This window comes from Oryzias latipes, chromosome 10 (genome assembly GCF_053564925.1).
Source record: "Oryzias latipes strain Hd-rR chromosome 10, Olatipes_Hd-rR_3.1".
Classification (NCBI taxonomy): domain Eukaryota; kingdom Metazoa; phylum Chordata; class Actinopteri; order Beloniformes; family Adrianichthyidae; genus Oryzias; species Oryzias latipes.
Window position 1 is genome coordinate 26,013,727 of NC_136246.1, and position 16,082 is coordinate 26,029,808.

At 37.4% G+C, this 16,082-nt stretch overlaps 1 protein-coding gene across 1 annotated transcript in view; it reads left to right on the forward strand.

Annotated features, from left to right (window-relative positions):
• The window catches only part of tenm1 (teneurin transmembrane protein 1), a 212,735-nt gene that overhangs the window by 15,458 nt on the left and 181,195 nt on the right, over positions 1-16,082 (forward strand). The window contains exon 3 of the mRNA XM_011480413.4: positions 2,758-3,087. Coding sequence (XP_011478715.1) covers positions 2,758-3,087 — 330 coding nt within the window. The remainder of the gene's footprint in view (positions 1-2,757; positions 3,088-16,082) is intronic.

Consider the following 16,082-nt stretch of genomic DNA (forward strand, 5'->3'; position numbering starts at 1 on the left):
ACAAACACAAAACAGAGACAACAGACTAATGACATTAGTACTTTACTTTTAAAATTGCTTTGTGTTTGTCTGTATTAAAAAATAGCAATGAGTATTCTACGGAAAGAAAATGTTTATTCAGAAGTTTTTGAAAATTTATGCCGTTCTTATTTTTTAATGCACTCCAATTTGAGAGATCTGGTCAGGGTCATTTCTGATTTTGTTTAAAACAACCTAAAAAGGAATGTATTTATTTATTTTTCGCACCAGGGTTTTTATTTTTATCATTTGGCAATCTTAATATACTAAAAGAAAACAAAACACTATTTCACAGTTGTGGTTTTGAGAAAGGAAAAAAAGAAAAAGCTTTTAAGCAAGATATTAATTTAAAAGATTTATGATTCCAAACTCACTTTCTTATTTTCTTTGGTAATCTTAGGACAACAGAAAAAAGTTTTGATAAATACATAAATAAATAAATAAAATAAATAATAAGAAGTTCTCATTTGCTATCTGACAGTAATTTACTTGTGGAAGTCACATCCTTTTTTTTCAGTTCTGTTTGTGTAAATGTAGCACACCAGTGAGCCGGCATCTCGATCTATCCAACATGGTGTCCAACTTTGCGTAAGCAACAAGTTGGCATGGCAACTCTGGCCTATATAACTTAGTGAGCTAAACCACAATAGGGTTCACCTCCACATCATGTTTGACACAAACAAATAGAGACTCCAGCATGACATCAATGTGAAGCCCACAATGCATCAATAAACTGAAAGATTTTTTCTTTTTCTTTTAATGTGTTGAATGTGAATGAATATGTTTTTTTAAACCCTTTGATGAAATCCGCAAAACATTTTTGTGATACTGGGCATCCCTGCCCTTAGACCCTCCTTCTTCCTGGTAAGGAAAAACTGAAAAACGGATTCCGGAAAGAACGAAAAAACCACAGGGGTGTCCACAAGAAGGAGGGATCCCCTCCCAGGACGGACAGGCGATTTACCAGAACATAAGTAGCCTTCATGCTTCATACCGTTTTTACATTGTACTTTAGTAAATTAGGGCTACAAAATGGTCATTGTTATATTGGTCTGGGTTTATTTAATAATTTTCTGTTGTTTCCATTCCTCCAGTTTTTGGCCTCATTACTATCACATAGTGGGAAGATGACGAATGTTACCTTGACTTTTTTATCAGTGTGACTTAATTCTAAATAAACCGTTATAGTATAGTAGAGTTATAGTATTTACAGTCTAAAACTGCAACAAATGGGATGACAGCTTACAGAGGGGCTAAAGCTCCTCCATATCTCCACGTGAGTCCATCCCTGCATTTCTAATATGTCTTTGATTTAAGGGCTTTTAGAATTGCACGACTTTTACTTAATTTATTGAAAAAATATGCTAATGAATGGATTCTGACAGTTCTGGTGACACTTCAGTTAAACTTAATTTTGAAGACTAAAATGGAGTAATACTGTGGAGTTTTTTTTTGTTTTTTGCACAAAACCTTTCGCAGTAAAGGACACTTGCAGAATAAAATCATAACCCAGATAATATAGCAATTTCTCAAAATAAAGGACAGGCAGCACTCAAACTATATTTATGAATAAATATTTTATTGCTGGAATGACTGAGAAGTACCTCTGTAGTTATTAAAAAAATGTTTCCTTGCATTTATCCCAATTTTATCAAGATGATTTAAAAGAAAAACTTTAAAACCCTCTGTTTGATTTTTGTTTTCTTCGATTTGTGCTCATTGCAGTTTGGAATATAGCCCATTTTCTCTTGAATTGGCCTTTTTCAACAGTTGCAAGTGAAACCATATGTGTTTATCGGTGACCAATCTTTGGCCTGTGGAATTTCAGCAGAACAGTCAGAGAGCCACAGTTGGTCTTGACCCCATCAAAAAAGCACAGCAGGACACATCGCCGGTCAGTGTAGTGGTAAACAGGACTGTTGCCTTTATTTGAAAGTGTTCGCTTGGCTTTCTGAGGGCCTGACCTAACACACACATTAACTTTGAAGCACAGGAAGTCTTTCCTTCCTCAGATCTCCGAGGAACGTATAGGTTACTGTCTGCATAGATTTCAATTTATGCCCTGCTTTCTTTCAAATTACATCAGTTCCATCCCTTCCACTTATACATTCTAAACAGAGACTCTGTATTGAGGAAGAAAATTTACTCAACTGACTCTACAGTAAAAAGTAGAGCTCAATTGAATAGAATTGAATTGAAGTGTAACCAGAGGACTAACACAGTATATCTGATGTTCTCAGATAACAGGTTGATGCCTGGGATTGGCGGCCGTGCTAATACCTGAAAGAGTATGAAGCTCAATTTTTCTCTCAGTCTGAGTCAATATTAATAAGGTTTGATCTTTATCTGGTCTCTTCACCCCACCAAGGAGAATATAGATGAGATCAGTGGTCTGTTTGAGCAGCAGTTCGATACATCTCAAGCTCAATAACACACATCTCGCATCCAGAACAGGATATAGCTTTACTGCAAATGGTTAAGAAAAATTCAAGTTGGCAGTTGGAGATTCGAGTTTAAAGGGGAAAAAAGAAAAACTTTTTAATAAGTGCTTGTTCAAATATGACCTCTCTTTTACCTAATGTATTTCATGTTCAGTGTGTTGCCTGCAAATCCCCAGTCTGAACTGAACACCTGGTCAGCTTACTTTCTTAAAGGAGGGGAAAAAGCATGTCTTTATTAGAGGCTTTACAGCTTAATGTCTGCATGATATCAATCAACACCTCTCTCCCTCCTCTCCAGATCTAGACTACTGTAATGCTGGGCAGATGAGGAGCCCAGATTATCTGATCCACCAACAACAACAGCAGCAGCAGCAGCATCAGCAGGAGGAGGAAGAGGAGGCACTCTGCTCTGGACCGGCTGCTCACGTCCATAGTCGTGCCTACTCCCTTGGCGTGGGCTCCGATGTGGACACGGAGCCGGAGGTGGAGCCCTCTCCTGCTCACGGTCTTCAGCACATGTGGATGCGTGGCCTGAAGTCGGAGCAGAGCTCCTGTCTCACCAGCCGTGCCAACTCCGCCCTCTCCCTCACAGACACAGAGCATGACAGAAAATCAGAGCCTGACAACGGTAAGTAAAATAAAATAAAGTAAAAAAAATCCCCTCTCTCTTACAAAGAACTCAATGTGAAATAAGAGGGCAGACTGACTTAACACGTGATTTAGTAGGAGGCCTGTGATCATTTCTTTTTGTGCATGGAGAGAGTACATGCTGACTTAAACCTGTGTGTTTTCTGTGGCGTGCACTGCTCTGTGCATTCTGTCATTATAACATGTCATTTTGTGCAAATGGAACAAAAGGAGAAAAAAAAAGACATGTTGAAGGTTTGAGTCACAGCCTCTGGGTGATTACATGGCTAGAACTTCAGGTTTGGGCACAAATGCTTAGATGTCTCTTTGAAACGCTCTGTGATGTGAATTAGTACAGAAAAAAGTGCAGCTGGATATTTAGTGAGCTTGTGTTGCAAGTGGTGCTGAGGCTGGCTGGGAGCTTAAGGAGAGTGCAGTGGCTGGGATCCATATGACCCGGAAAAGCACAGAGTATCCATGGGAAGCGGAGCTTGCTTTAAGGCTCTCAGGAAAAGGAACTGTGAAGGGGTCGCATGTCTGCAGTGCCTGACTCGCTGCCTGAGGGCAGCAGAAAACTGCCTCTGTTGGAAGAGCACAGCTTTGAAGGAGAAGAAGATGAGAGGCAGGGGTGATGATTTGAGCCAACTAGGAGGGCCTGGGATAGTGCCAGCTATCTGTCTTGCACTGCTGGGCTTGGCTTGGCTCCCTGCAGATGGAAAGTTAGTTAGAGAGGCATACAAACAAAAGCAGGGCTCTCCCTTCAGTCCCCAAGGGCACTGTCTGTTTATGCGTTACAAAAAAGGTGGAAAGGATTCAGCGGGTGAGATGGGAGAGGGTGATGGAGGATGGGGGGTGGGGATTTAGAACCAGGATGAAGAAATCAGCAGAGCAACAAATGCAAATGAGAGAACAGAAATGGTACTATAATTGTATAATTAGAGTGAGAATAAAAAGAAAACGATTGGCTGAGGTTACAATGGCAGAAAGAAAAGCGGGTCTTTAAGTGTCAGGTGAAGCTGTTGGAAAAATGAGAGGGTTAAAGACCCACTCAGATAAAAATCACGTTTTTGTGTGTTTTAAACATGTTTTTGTGGAATTTTTCTGGGGCTGGAGGACAAACATAAAGAAAATAAAGATTACAATTGTGTTTGAGTATTTCTTTATTCAAATTATGGTGAATCGAGAGCAGATGACAAAAGGCAGTTGGAGCTTGGAGTTGTGACGTAGAACCTACAACTGCACTCTACAAGCTCCCTGCTCCGCTTCATTCTGATGCATCCACTTATAGACGACCGAATCCACGTACGTCTTTGTTTTTCTCGTCTGAGCTGGCATCTTGCTCCAAAATCTCCAGCTGGATAACTCAAAGATTGCTCGCCATTTGTGTTTCACCCGAAATTTTAGGTTAGGGTTGTGAAGGGCTCTAAGTTGGCTCTGTAAAAACTATGACCTGGAACCAGGCTTTTTTAGGTTTAGGAAAAAAACGCCCCCAAAAAAAAAAAACTACAGAATCATAATTAAAAGATCAATGGGAATGCTTTTACAATAGATCAAAGGATATGTTAGAGTGGGACTTTAAAGATGGAAGGACAAAAAGAATAACCGAGAAGAGTTTTTGAATATTTTTGATTTAATTATGACTTGGAAGAAAAAAAATACTATATGGAAGACATGAGTGTGGGAAGAGAAACGCAAGAACTTGTGGGTAATCAGTCAATTGTGATTCACGTATTAAATGTTAGAGATGAGGGGCTTCGTCTTTAACCCTCCTCTGAAAACAGGCAGGCAGAAGACAACTGTAGACAATAAGGATGGATGAAGTGACAGCAGGAACAGGGGAGGATTTAAATGTTCAAAGCTTTGGGCTTTTCTGTTACAGAGCGCCAAGAAAGCCGGTTTATGTGTGGATTTCACATGTCACATTGACAATGACATGCCCAATAGCTCTCCAAAGTTTGACACATTCTGTCTTCTGACTACTCAGATTTTAACTGGTTTTACATTTGAGTTCAATCAATAGCATTTAGTGCTACGCTGCAAAAAGACGTAGCTTAGAAACAGGAAAAGCCCTTTAGAAGGAAAAAAAAATTGGAAACTAGTAAAAACATGTGTGCATGCAATAAAAAAATCTTATAATAAGATTAAAATAGTCAGGAACTGGTAGTTCCAATGCCTGCTCTAGAAACTGAAGCATGAATAAAACCATGGAACCATGCAGATGACCTGAACAGAATAAACCGAAACCCAGACACTTAAATAGACTAAAGGCAATTAACTGAAATGAAGACAGCTGTGGATCATGCTTTACCTGAAACTGGTGTGACTGACAAAGGGCAACAAAGAATAGGACTAAAAACAACGTGAAAACCAAACTAAACCACAGAACCCTTACAAAAAATTTAAAACGTTCCACATAGGTGTTAAGAAGTATAAAAATCAAAAATAAACTACAATCCCTACTCCCTACTACAAAATTAGCTAAATATTTGATAAAAATGACCTAAAATTGAATGTTATTCACCTCAGTATTACGTATTTTCTTCTGGTCATAAGCAAATGGTATGAATTTTTTTTTTTAGTTGTTATGTACCCAATTGTAGTTTATATTAATTAAAGTGACAAAAAAAGCGAAGGAGGGTCTTGGGGCAGGTATGACCAGTTTAGTTTAGTCTGTTTAGTTATTATAGTATAGAATTTACCCATTGAATCCACGACTTCACGATCCTTACGATTTTATGTTAACATTAAAATTGCCGGTATAGAGCCCATTGAGACGACTATTGTTGAAATATTGGGCTAAATGAATTGAATTAAATTCAAAACTATTGCAAAAAGTGAAAATGACTCATTTCAGAACAAAATGTGTCTAAAACTAACACTTATTCTTAAACAAAATAATGCCAAAGAATGCCAGTCTAACTTGTTCACATGTTTTGAACTTTGAAATAACATCCTTAAAATTGAACCAAAAATGAATTTGAATTTGAGTTCTTTTGTCAGGAGTATTGATCAAAATTATTTTGACTCATTTTATCGCTACTTTCTTTATTTCTAGATTCTAGCTCTTACTGAGACTGGGGTGATTTTGAGAAAAGCTTGGAAAGGGGCAGAGCAAAGAGAAGTTAAACCAACTAAAAACTTGGTAAAATATCTTCTTAAAAACCTTTTTTTTTCAAATGTTTACAAGTGTCAGCGTGCAGGCAGTGATTAATACTCTTTTGCTGACTTTTTTTTTTTGCATTACACCAGGAAATGTTTTCATGTCATTCAGGATGTTGACATGCTTTTGCTTCTCATATAAGCAACACATTTTCGGAATCTTTTTTCCATTTATTTTCAATTAATCGGTGACACATTCATCTTTCCTTTATGAACTCCTCTTAAACCTAGTTATTTGTAATATCATTTAATCTAGCCTCTTTTTTCTATTTATGATTGATCTGATATTTGTATGAAATGCCTGCATTTTTTTCTACAATCAAGATTGAAAACCTTATAACTCTCATGTCACATCCCCCGCCTGACCCATCCATCGCTGTCACTCGCTCTGCACCTTCATCACTTTGAGCCTGCATCCCGTGACTTCAGAAAACTGCTGTTGTCAGATAGCCATCATTCTGTCCCACATGCAACACTCGCTCCACTTTTATGAAGAAATCATGCTGATTGTTGGAAACAATTTTAGATTCATTTTAAAAGCTGTTCTAACTTGGATAGATTTTCTCCTCAATTTTTAGAGCAACATTTAAACTGTAATATATTTTCTTGAAAATGAGAAGCTGCTGTGCTCCTTGAAAAACTGCAATCTTTTTGGAGGCAAATGAAATATTTCCCTCTGATATTTCAAAGCTATAAATGTTAACCTTAATCACCTTTTACCAGGGTTAGTTCTAGCCTGCATGGGTTAGAATAGAACACATAGAACACACTGTGAGCAGTTTTACAGATTTGGTGAAGTCTCTCGCAGCAGCTAAAGCTTTGGAAGTGCAAAGCTTATTAAATACTAACTGGAAAAGTTTGTGTTAGAAGAATGAGACGTAAAAGCCAGAAAAGTTAATTTTGCATCATATGGGCCCTTTAGATGTTTAGTTTTAGTTATTTTCCGGTATCCTTTTTTTTTTTTCCCCAAGAGTTTTTCCTTACCGAGAAGGAGGGTCTAAGGGCAGGGATGCCCAGTTTAGTTTAGTCTGTTTAGTTTAGCCATTACCTATTGAATTCTATGACTTTAAGATCTTTCCATTTTAATGTATGAAAGTATGAAGCCCATTAAGATGACTGTTGTTCTAATTTTAGGCTATATAAATAAAATTGAATTGAATTAAAATACTGTTAATCTTGAGCAGTTTCAATCTTTTCTGGCTGAAGTTTCTTGTTTCTTTTGGACTCCCTTTGGGCTTCTATGCTTTGAGTCAAGATTATTATCCTTTTTCTTCTTCCCCTCCGTTTAATCACACAGAATCACGGTCCCTCGATTCAAAGCTGGTTGAGTCTGTCTTACTCCCCTTTAAAATGCAACATTTATTATTCTGCGGAACCACTCTTGGTCTTTTTCTCAGAAACAAAAGCTTGAATGCTCTGAAGTTCCCGAAGCTTAATGAGGGTAAAACTATAGTAATGATCTAAGGACCCAGTGGAGTCTATAGTGCCTCTAATATGGATCCGAGTGGCCTTCGGTTACTAATGGGTTACTATTCCAAATTAGAAAACTCCTTGAGAGAAAATAGTATCTCTAAATTGAGAAATGTGTTTTTTTAGTTTTTATTTATTGACCTTGAGTGGCATGTCTTCTCTCACAACTGCAGTAATCACTCATGTGCATCTCATTATAATCAGGCTCAAGACATTTGGGTTGTCTGATATTTTAATGTGCCTTAGAGATGTTTCTTTCTATCATATCTATATCTTTTACAGATACAAATGCCGACCAGTCTTATCCGATTCATGTGTTTTGAGGCCAACTGTTGCTCACAGAGACTGCTCTAAACAGTGAGAGTCCTTGAATAATTGAACCACCACCCGTGCAGGTTAGCCACGTTCCATAACCAGCACTTTTTAGCATCACATCAAAACAGAGTTTTATTTTTCAGAGCGTTTTCAGTTTAACATTTTTATTTTTGCGCTACAAAAGCCTTTTATTCCACTGGAACTAAAATAAATAACTTAATAAATAAAAAAAAGGATGTTTTTCATGTGTTGCAAGTGAAACAATCATTAGAACTATTAGAAACGAGCTTGATTAGATGTCTTAAAAAAAGATGTAATGTCCTGCCACTTTAAGTCAAAACAAAACTTTCAAATTAGACATCATATTTAGGTATATTACTCTGGTATTTAAAATCGGCACGTTTTTCTTAAAGCTGTTTTAAGACCTGAGCTAATATTTGAGCTAATTCTTACTGATTGTTACTACATGGGGTAGACACAGGACCCCAATTAAACAGAATTATTAACTATTGTGGTAATCCAAACAAAAAATATGATGTCCACGGATGGTGACGCCAGGTCTTAAGAGTTTAAAGTAGGTATATTGAACACTTTTCTCCCAAATGTATCTTATTATAAATACTCCAACATTTAAACTCTCCTTATTATTAATAATCATCTTAAAGTAAGACTAGAATCACTGGTTTAAAGATACATTTGTATTATGTTGGAGTAAAATAAAAATCCAGTTTCCCTAAATAAAGCAGGTCTGTTTCTTGTCACCTTTCACAAAAGATCTGTACTGTATTAATGCTAATATAAATACAAACATTATATATATTTTTTCATATACAAATATGAATCAAGTGACTCAACAAGGTTTGTAGGATTAATTAAAAGTAACTATTTTTATTATTTTTGTCTTAAATCAAGTGTCATAAAATATTTAAATTAGAAACTTGGAGATTGTATGTTTTTGCATTGTGGTAATTAATGATGTTTTTTTGTTTAAAGTGGGTCATTTTTTATGTTTCCTATTTTAGATCAATCAGACTTGTTTAGATTTTGTTTTGAAGCCCACAGTCTCTCTTTCACTAACATCCCTATCATTTATGTGTTGAGCTGTATTGGTATCCTTTACTTGGCAGCTTTTTCTCCCCTTCATCTCCATCAGCCCATTTATTCTCATCCTCTGCCTGTACGTCTGGTTCTGACACATGGCCAGGTGTGTCCATGCGTGGCATCCCCTAATTCAAAATGCATTGCCAATGTCGCATTTCTCTCCATCAGCACAACAAAGTCACGCACTGGTTTCTGTCCCGAATGATAGTGAAAGTTAGAGCTATTCCCAAAACATTTTAAATAATCAGACCAAAAAAAAAAAAAGCATGTTGTCATGAAGGGGCTGGTTTAAAAAAAAACACGAACGTCTCTGCCAAAATGAGAGTGCATTTTAAGTCGGTCCGACCTTGCTCTCCCTTCTCTTTGTCTTTGGAGCCCACTCCCCTATAAACCCATTAATGATGTCAGCCACAAACTGGCAGGAATCCTTTTATTCCTCGTCTGATTGAAGCTGACAAGTCAATTTAGTCTCTCTGTGTGCGTTTGTGTTCAGGTGTGGATTTGAGTGTGGGAAAATATAGACAGAGGGCATGGCAGATTAAGAAAAAAGCAAAGGAGGGAGCGATTTCCTTTTGTTTGTCTCTTTTCTCTGTCATGTTTACGTGTTTGCACGTGGGGGAGGCAGGGTGGCTGCATGTCCAACTGTGACACCTCCCTGGGGGAAAAGCTGCGGGGATCTGCATGCACCGAGCAGACCTGCTGACAAACATCAACACCCGGAATTAATGACAGGTTCCCGTAAGAACAGGGAGGATTTGGCAAAAAGGAAAACTAGTTCAGCCGGAGTTTAGTGTCGACAAACACACACTGACGTGCACGATATGGCCAAAAGTATGCCTACAGGCAGGCGCCTTTATTAAGCCTGTCATAGGCTGCTACCTCTGCTTAGCATCACCTGCATCATTACCTGAATCCTAGACTTGTTTTGAAGTCACTTAAAATGATTTAGAACAAAACTCATTCAGCTGTAGCTTCCAGACTAATTCAAATCCACCAGCCTTAATACTAATTATTCATTAGGCTAGTTTTGTTTGTCTGTTTTTATGTTTCTTGTAAGATGGTACGTGTTGGTGCATCTGCAGTTACATTTAGTCCACCTGTGCTGCTGTCAAAATCCAATCCTTTTTTAAATTCATCTATTTTCTAAATATGCAAATTGTTGTGCTCCCAAACGTGTGACAAGTTTGACAAATCCTTAATAGTCACTATGTTGAAAGAAAATCAGTATTTCAATATCAAATGAATGATCCATTTGTCGTGAGCTGATTTGAAGCTACAAGTAAATACAAAAACATTGTAACAAAATTAAAAATGGGTAAAACAACCTAACCTCAGAAATAAAATAATAAAATCAGGTGGAGCAACAACACTTGCTTCCAGATTGAAGCCTCTGAAAAAAGACATTTCCTAGAGGCAGTAATGGATTTAACCACTAGCTAAACCAGGCTAGCTAAACCAGATTTTTTTCCCCTTTTTTTTATTTTTTATTAAATGACCAACACATCTGTAGCTCCACTGCAGTTTTTCTCAGCACTTGTCAAGATCATTAGATCTAGATTCATTTTAGAAAGGCTGGGGTTCGTTAATATGACATCCAGCTAAAGTAAACCAAAGAACAGCAAAGAAAAAAAATCTAATCATTGAGACAAATGCTATTACACCTGCTCCCCGTGTTTTCTATAGTTACTGTGCACTGCAAAAACTAAATTTTTCTTGTAACAAGGATTATTTCACTTTAAGATTGTCTTGCAAGAAAAGTAATCCCATCGAGAAAATGTTAAACAGCAAAATAATCTTAGTTTAGGAAAAAGTGTCTCAGTGATTAGAATTTTTTTTTTCTAAAATAAGAATGCTTTTTTTTTACCCCATTGGCAGTTTTTTTGTTATTTCACTCTTTGGGACGTTGTGTGCTGCAATGCAGGCCTGTTCAGAAAAAAAGCTTTAATCCAACAACAGATGAAACCTGCCACTTTAGACAAACTAAAACTAAACTATACTATTAAACTAGACTATTTTTTCCTCTTCCCTTGTTTAAATATGTGAAAGAAGCGGGAAACCTATATGCTTGCCTGCACCGTGTTTCTCAACAGTTTCTCAGTCATGCCCTAGCACAAGTGCTATTCTGCCAATTAATGCTTTCATGTGACATCATGCAGTGCTCTACTTCATCTTTTAATTAAGAACAGGTTACCCCTCCACTCATTACTTCTATGCAACATCTTCTCTGATTGATGAGGAGGCTTAAGAAAGTCACTGTCTGTAATTACATATCTGTTTGTGTTTGGATTAACTAAACAAGACTAGGTTAATAAGTGGGCTTTGGAGGTGTTGGTTATTGGTGCTTAGTCAGGGGGGAGAAGTGCAGCAATAATGAGACTTAGGAGATGAACCTTATCACATAAAGCACATATTTGATGTCAGTCTTCTGAGTCACTGCGGATTGGATAGGAATTCTTAAAAAAAAAAAGACATTAGCTGATCTGGGTTACAACACTGTTCTGTAATGAGATGCTAATTAGTTGACCACTTTGTCATGAGTTTAATCAGTTTCTGTCTCCACTCTCTTCCCTTCGCTTATCTTTCTTCCTTCACTTCTGGGGCTGACATTGGCATGTGTCAGACAGCCTCCTGCTTTTACATCACTGCATATTAATGCATCCACATCAGAGCTGGAAAATAGCAGCTCAGTGAAAAGTCACTCACTACGCCAGATATGTTTCTGTGCCAAAATGCAAATAATTGCAATTTACAAGGCCCGAGCAACTACTTGATCCAGATTGCCCGCAGGGTGTCCGTGTTTTTTATTTATTTTTTTTATTTCATATGTTACAAAGTTGACAGTTTTCTTATAAGTGTCTGATCACAGAGCTGAAAAATTAATAAACAGGAAAAAGATTTGAGAGTTCCATTTCTGCCAAACATGACAGATAATGGTTTGAAGAAAATGGTTTTTCAAATTGCCTCAAACGTTAACAGTCCCCAAGTTAGCAATCAAAGTTCATAAAAGCAGCAGGGCCTAAAAACACGGATGTAATTTCATTCCATCTAGACAGGTTAGCCCGCATCTGTTGACCTGACCCAGCTGTAAACAAACAAACCCACTAAAGCAGAATACAAAAATGAGATAGTGTCAATCAAGCTGCAGTTAAAAAATTAAATTGTTTGTTTTTTTTACATGTGAAGAACATATATAGTATTATCTGCAGCCATACAACCACCTAAAACAAACAATAGTCTTTTTTTTTTGCATGTTTTGTGTCACTAACTAATAAAAAAAAATGCATGTCCCTTCTTTGTTAATTTTTATTAGGCATGAATTTATTTACACTTGACAGCTTGTGGTTCATGCATTCAATTTGTGGACCTTCATTTCTCCAGCAATTTTCCATCCAAGAATTAATTCCTTTGTTCTTGTGCATAAAACGCATTTCTCAAGTGAAGAAGTGTCTGTGGTTGATAGTTAATGTGCCAACTGCTAAGTGATTACAAGTTTTTAGCTCCTCAAATATCACAATCTGCTGCTTCTTACTGTTTTATAGATTTGTAAATTGTGATCTCAAATCTTTGGTAGTTGTGTCGGCAATCAGACATCATAAGATGCTCTGACTTTGATTAATCAACTAGTCTAAAGATAATTAACAGATTATCAGTCTTTGGAAATATGGTAAATAAAATAGATTATGTTGTCTTCATGTCATCTTTTTCTGTAATTATGTTTTTTTTTTTAAATTTCATCTGCAATGTCCAATTTGGACACTTACAGCTAATTAAATTGTTGTATAATTACTTTAATAAGAGGCCAGAAGGCTTTTTTCCATATCTATCCAACCTAATTTCCATTTGTCTTAATGTGCTTGTCCAGTAAATAAAGTCTAAGTAAAATTGAGCCTTCCCTGCCAAAATCTTTGATTTAAATCATTTAGGACATTTGGAGTCTAACAGTTACACTTGCCTTGAAATAGGATTGGCATGAATTTTACTCTAAACCAGTGGTTCAAAAAATTAATGAGTTGGGCCCCTTTTTATCCCTTAGAATACTATTAACTCAACCCCCAAAAAAGAAAACAAAATACGTTTTTTTTTTTTTTTAAAAGTGTCTCCCACTGAAATAAATCAAGTATTTATGTTTTAATTAATTTATCAAACTCCTCAAATTGGAATAAATATATATTGTTCTTCTATGCCGACAGTTGCTATTAAAAGCATAACAAAGAAAAAAATCTAATGTTTTACTAGAAGATAATTAAAGTCAATAAAATTGGGGAGATTTTGAAAAGAGAATACCCAAAGTAGACTTGTGTGTGTCATTACCGTGAGTCTAACAGGCCATCTTTCATTGGTGGGTGTAGAATATGTTGGATGGTCTCCATTGTAAAAATGAAGGTTACAGTACAATGCAGCTTATTGATGTACTAGTGGATTACAAGGTAAACAGAATTTACTCACTTTTATGAAAAAAGAAAAAAAAAAACTCAAAAAAGGTGCTTCGTCGGCAACAGCAACAGCTTTTCTATTTTAAGTTTTATTTTTTCAATGCAAAACAGTGGATGGAAAGTTCTGTCTACAGACAATTGGAGAAGCAAACAGGAAAAAAAGAAGCACGTACACCTATGCAAACACACCCATTTTGTAAACACATTTTAAATATATTTTACATTACCTGTTACTTTTATTGAGTGACAGTTCCACAAGCAGCTTTTGAAACCTGCTGGGCCCCCTGCTCTCTGACTGATCCTGGCTCCTTAAAGAACCACTTTGATGCAAATTGTGTTTTTGGCCTTTTTAACATTTTAACATCTTTATTGAAATGATTGTGAATGTGAAGCAGATGAAAAATGACGTTTAAAAAAGAGCTTATTTGTGACTCAGAAAAAATTTGCTTGGTAAACCGCAACTTTCACTCTCACAGAGGATTTAAATTTCAACTTTTTTTTCTGTTTTAATGATATTTCTGGACTTTTTTAAGGTTATTTTAAATATACATTTTAAAAAGTAGTGGGCATGATCACAACTTTTTCTTTTGTGTAAAACTTGCGAATGGTATAAGTCACACAGCTTGAAAACTTTCTGCCTTGAACATTTATGTTTTGCACCCACTGCTAACAAGGTTGTTACACACCCTGGAGTACACATGTCATGGAAGACTTTTATCCCTTTGTAAACACCATCCATTATTCTTTTAATGTCAAGCCAAAGTTTTTCTGTTAAGTTTGTCCGAGCTGCACAAGGTCAGCAAGGTTACCGTGGAGACAAAGGTTAAGAGACTTGAAACTTAGCATTTGGTTTAATGAGCAAGCGTTTGGCTCAGAGAGACAAAGGAAGGGCATCAGGGAGAGCAGGACGGAGAGGCTTGACTGGAAAGTCAAGAAATTGCACAGCACAGTAGTGAGACCTCATTAGAACTGCAATGTGAACACAGTCTGTTCATCATTAGTCCTGCTTTTAGCTGGCAGTCATTTGATGCATTTAAATGATGTTTGCAACACCATTTAGATGATGGGCGAAACAGCAACAGGTGCTGCGCAGGATGAGGATGAGGAACAAGAGTTTGATTTGATGAGTTTCATTTTCCGATGCAATTCCGAAGTTCAGTTGGCAATCTGGATTTCAACAGAAAGATAGAAGTGCGAATCTTTTAATTCACTAGCTCGTGTGATTTTACAGTGGTGTCACATAAAAACGTTTAAGTAAAGTGAGGAAAACTTGCGTTTATGTTTTTCTTCTGAGATATTGTGGACACAAATTTCCGTATGGAGGGTCTAATGCCATTTTAACCCATGTGGATTGTGGAAACTCTAATAACCGCAATATACAGAGACGCCTGCTAAAGTGCTAAAACAGCATATGGACATGAACAAACGGACGTTATACCCACAACTGTCTCTTTCAGCCTCCCTGGTGTGTTTGTCTGTGCGTGCAAACACAGGTCTAAATGGCCACATCAGGCAAACAGTCGCATACTTCCTTCTTGCTCTGTCTAGGCCCAAGGGGTTTTGCAGGAATGGATTTGTCTATTAGCTCGTAAAGAACATTGCTCAGTGCCATATCGATCATCTGAGCTGTAACGTTTAGGGTCTTTAAGTTGTAGAGTTGATCTAGTGGTACATGGGCTCCCCTGGCTATTTTACCAGGGTGAGAGATGATCAACTTAACCCAGGCGCTGCGCCTGGCCAGAGGAAACGCTATAAACACGTCCGCTGAAGCCAGAAACCGTTTTTATTGAACCGCTCGTTCAGCCATCTAGGAGAAGCTGACGAGCGACTATGAATCCGCCAGGTGCCTCTTTGTAAGCTGCTGTGCAGTTGTGTGGTTTTCCTCCTCTTTAATGGCGGCCTCATCACACAGTTAGCCATGCAGGCCTCCTTTCTTGACAAGCTGTCAGGATGTTGGACCCCACCCTGTTGTCCTAATGATGGACCTTTACAGCTCGCTGATCCAAAGGAGGACCTACTAGACTGTAGTGCAGGCTGATAGGGGCTGAGGGATGTACTGTGTGTGAGCATGTGTGTGTATGTGCATAAGTGAGAGAACACACGGGACAAAGAGAAATAGATCTTTTTTTTTTTTTTTTCCGTCTCCCCTTTATGTCACTTTTGAATTCTCATCCCACTACCATGGCAACAGTCATCAAATCAGAACATCGGCCGTGGCTTTCATCTCACGTCATCCGCTGCCTGCCTACAGGCTGTCTGTATGCATAAATGCTGAGATGGAAACATCACACAGCACAGACACTACTTGCCCATTTGATAAGCAGTCACAATCACCTACATGGCAGAGGAGGTGAGGATCTGGGGCTCTTTATTTCCTCCCTCTTCTTTTTGAAAAAAAAAAAAAAAACAGTCAAATAGCCAGGCTTAAAACTGTTTTTAGCTCCTAGCCCTGTTGGAGTATTAAAATAAGAAGAGAGCGTGGTGAGTGGCACATGAATAAGCTCACAGCGGAAAGGAA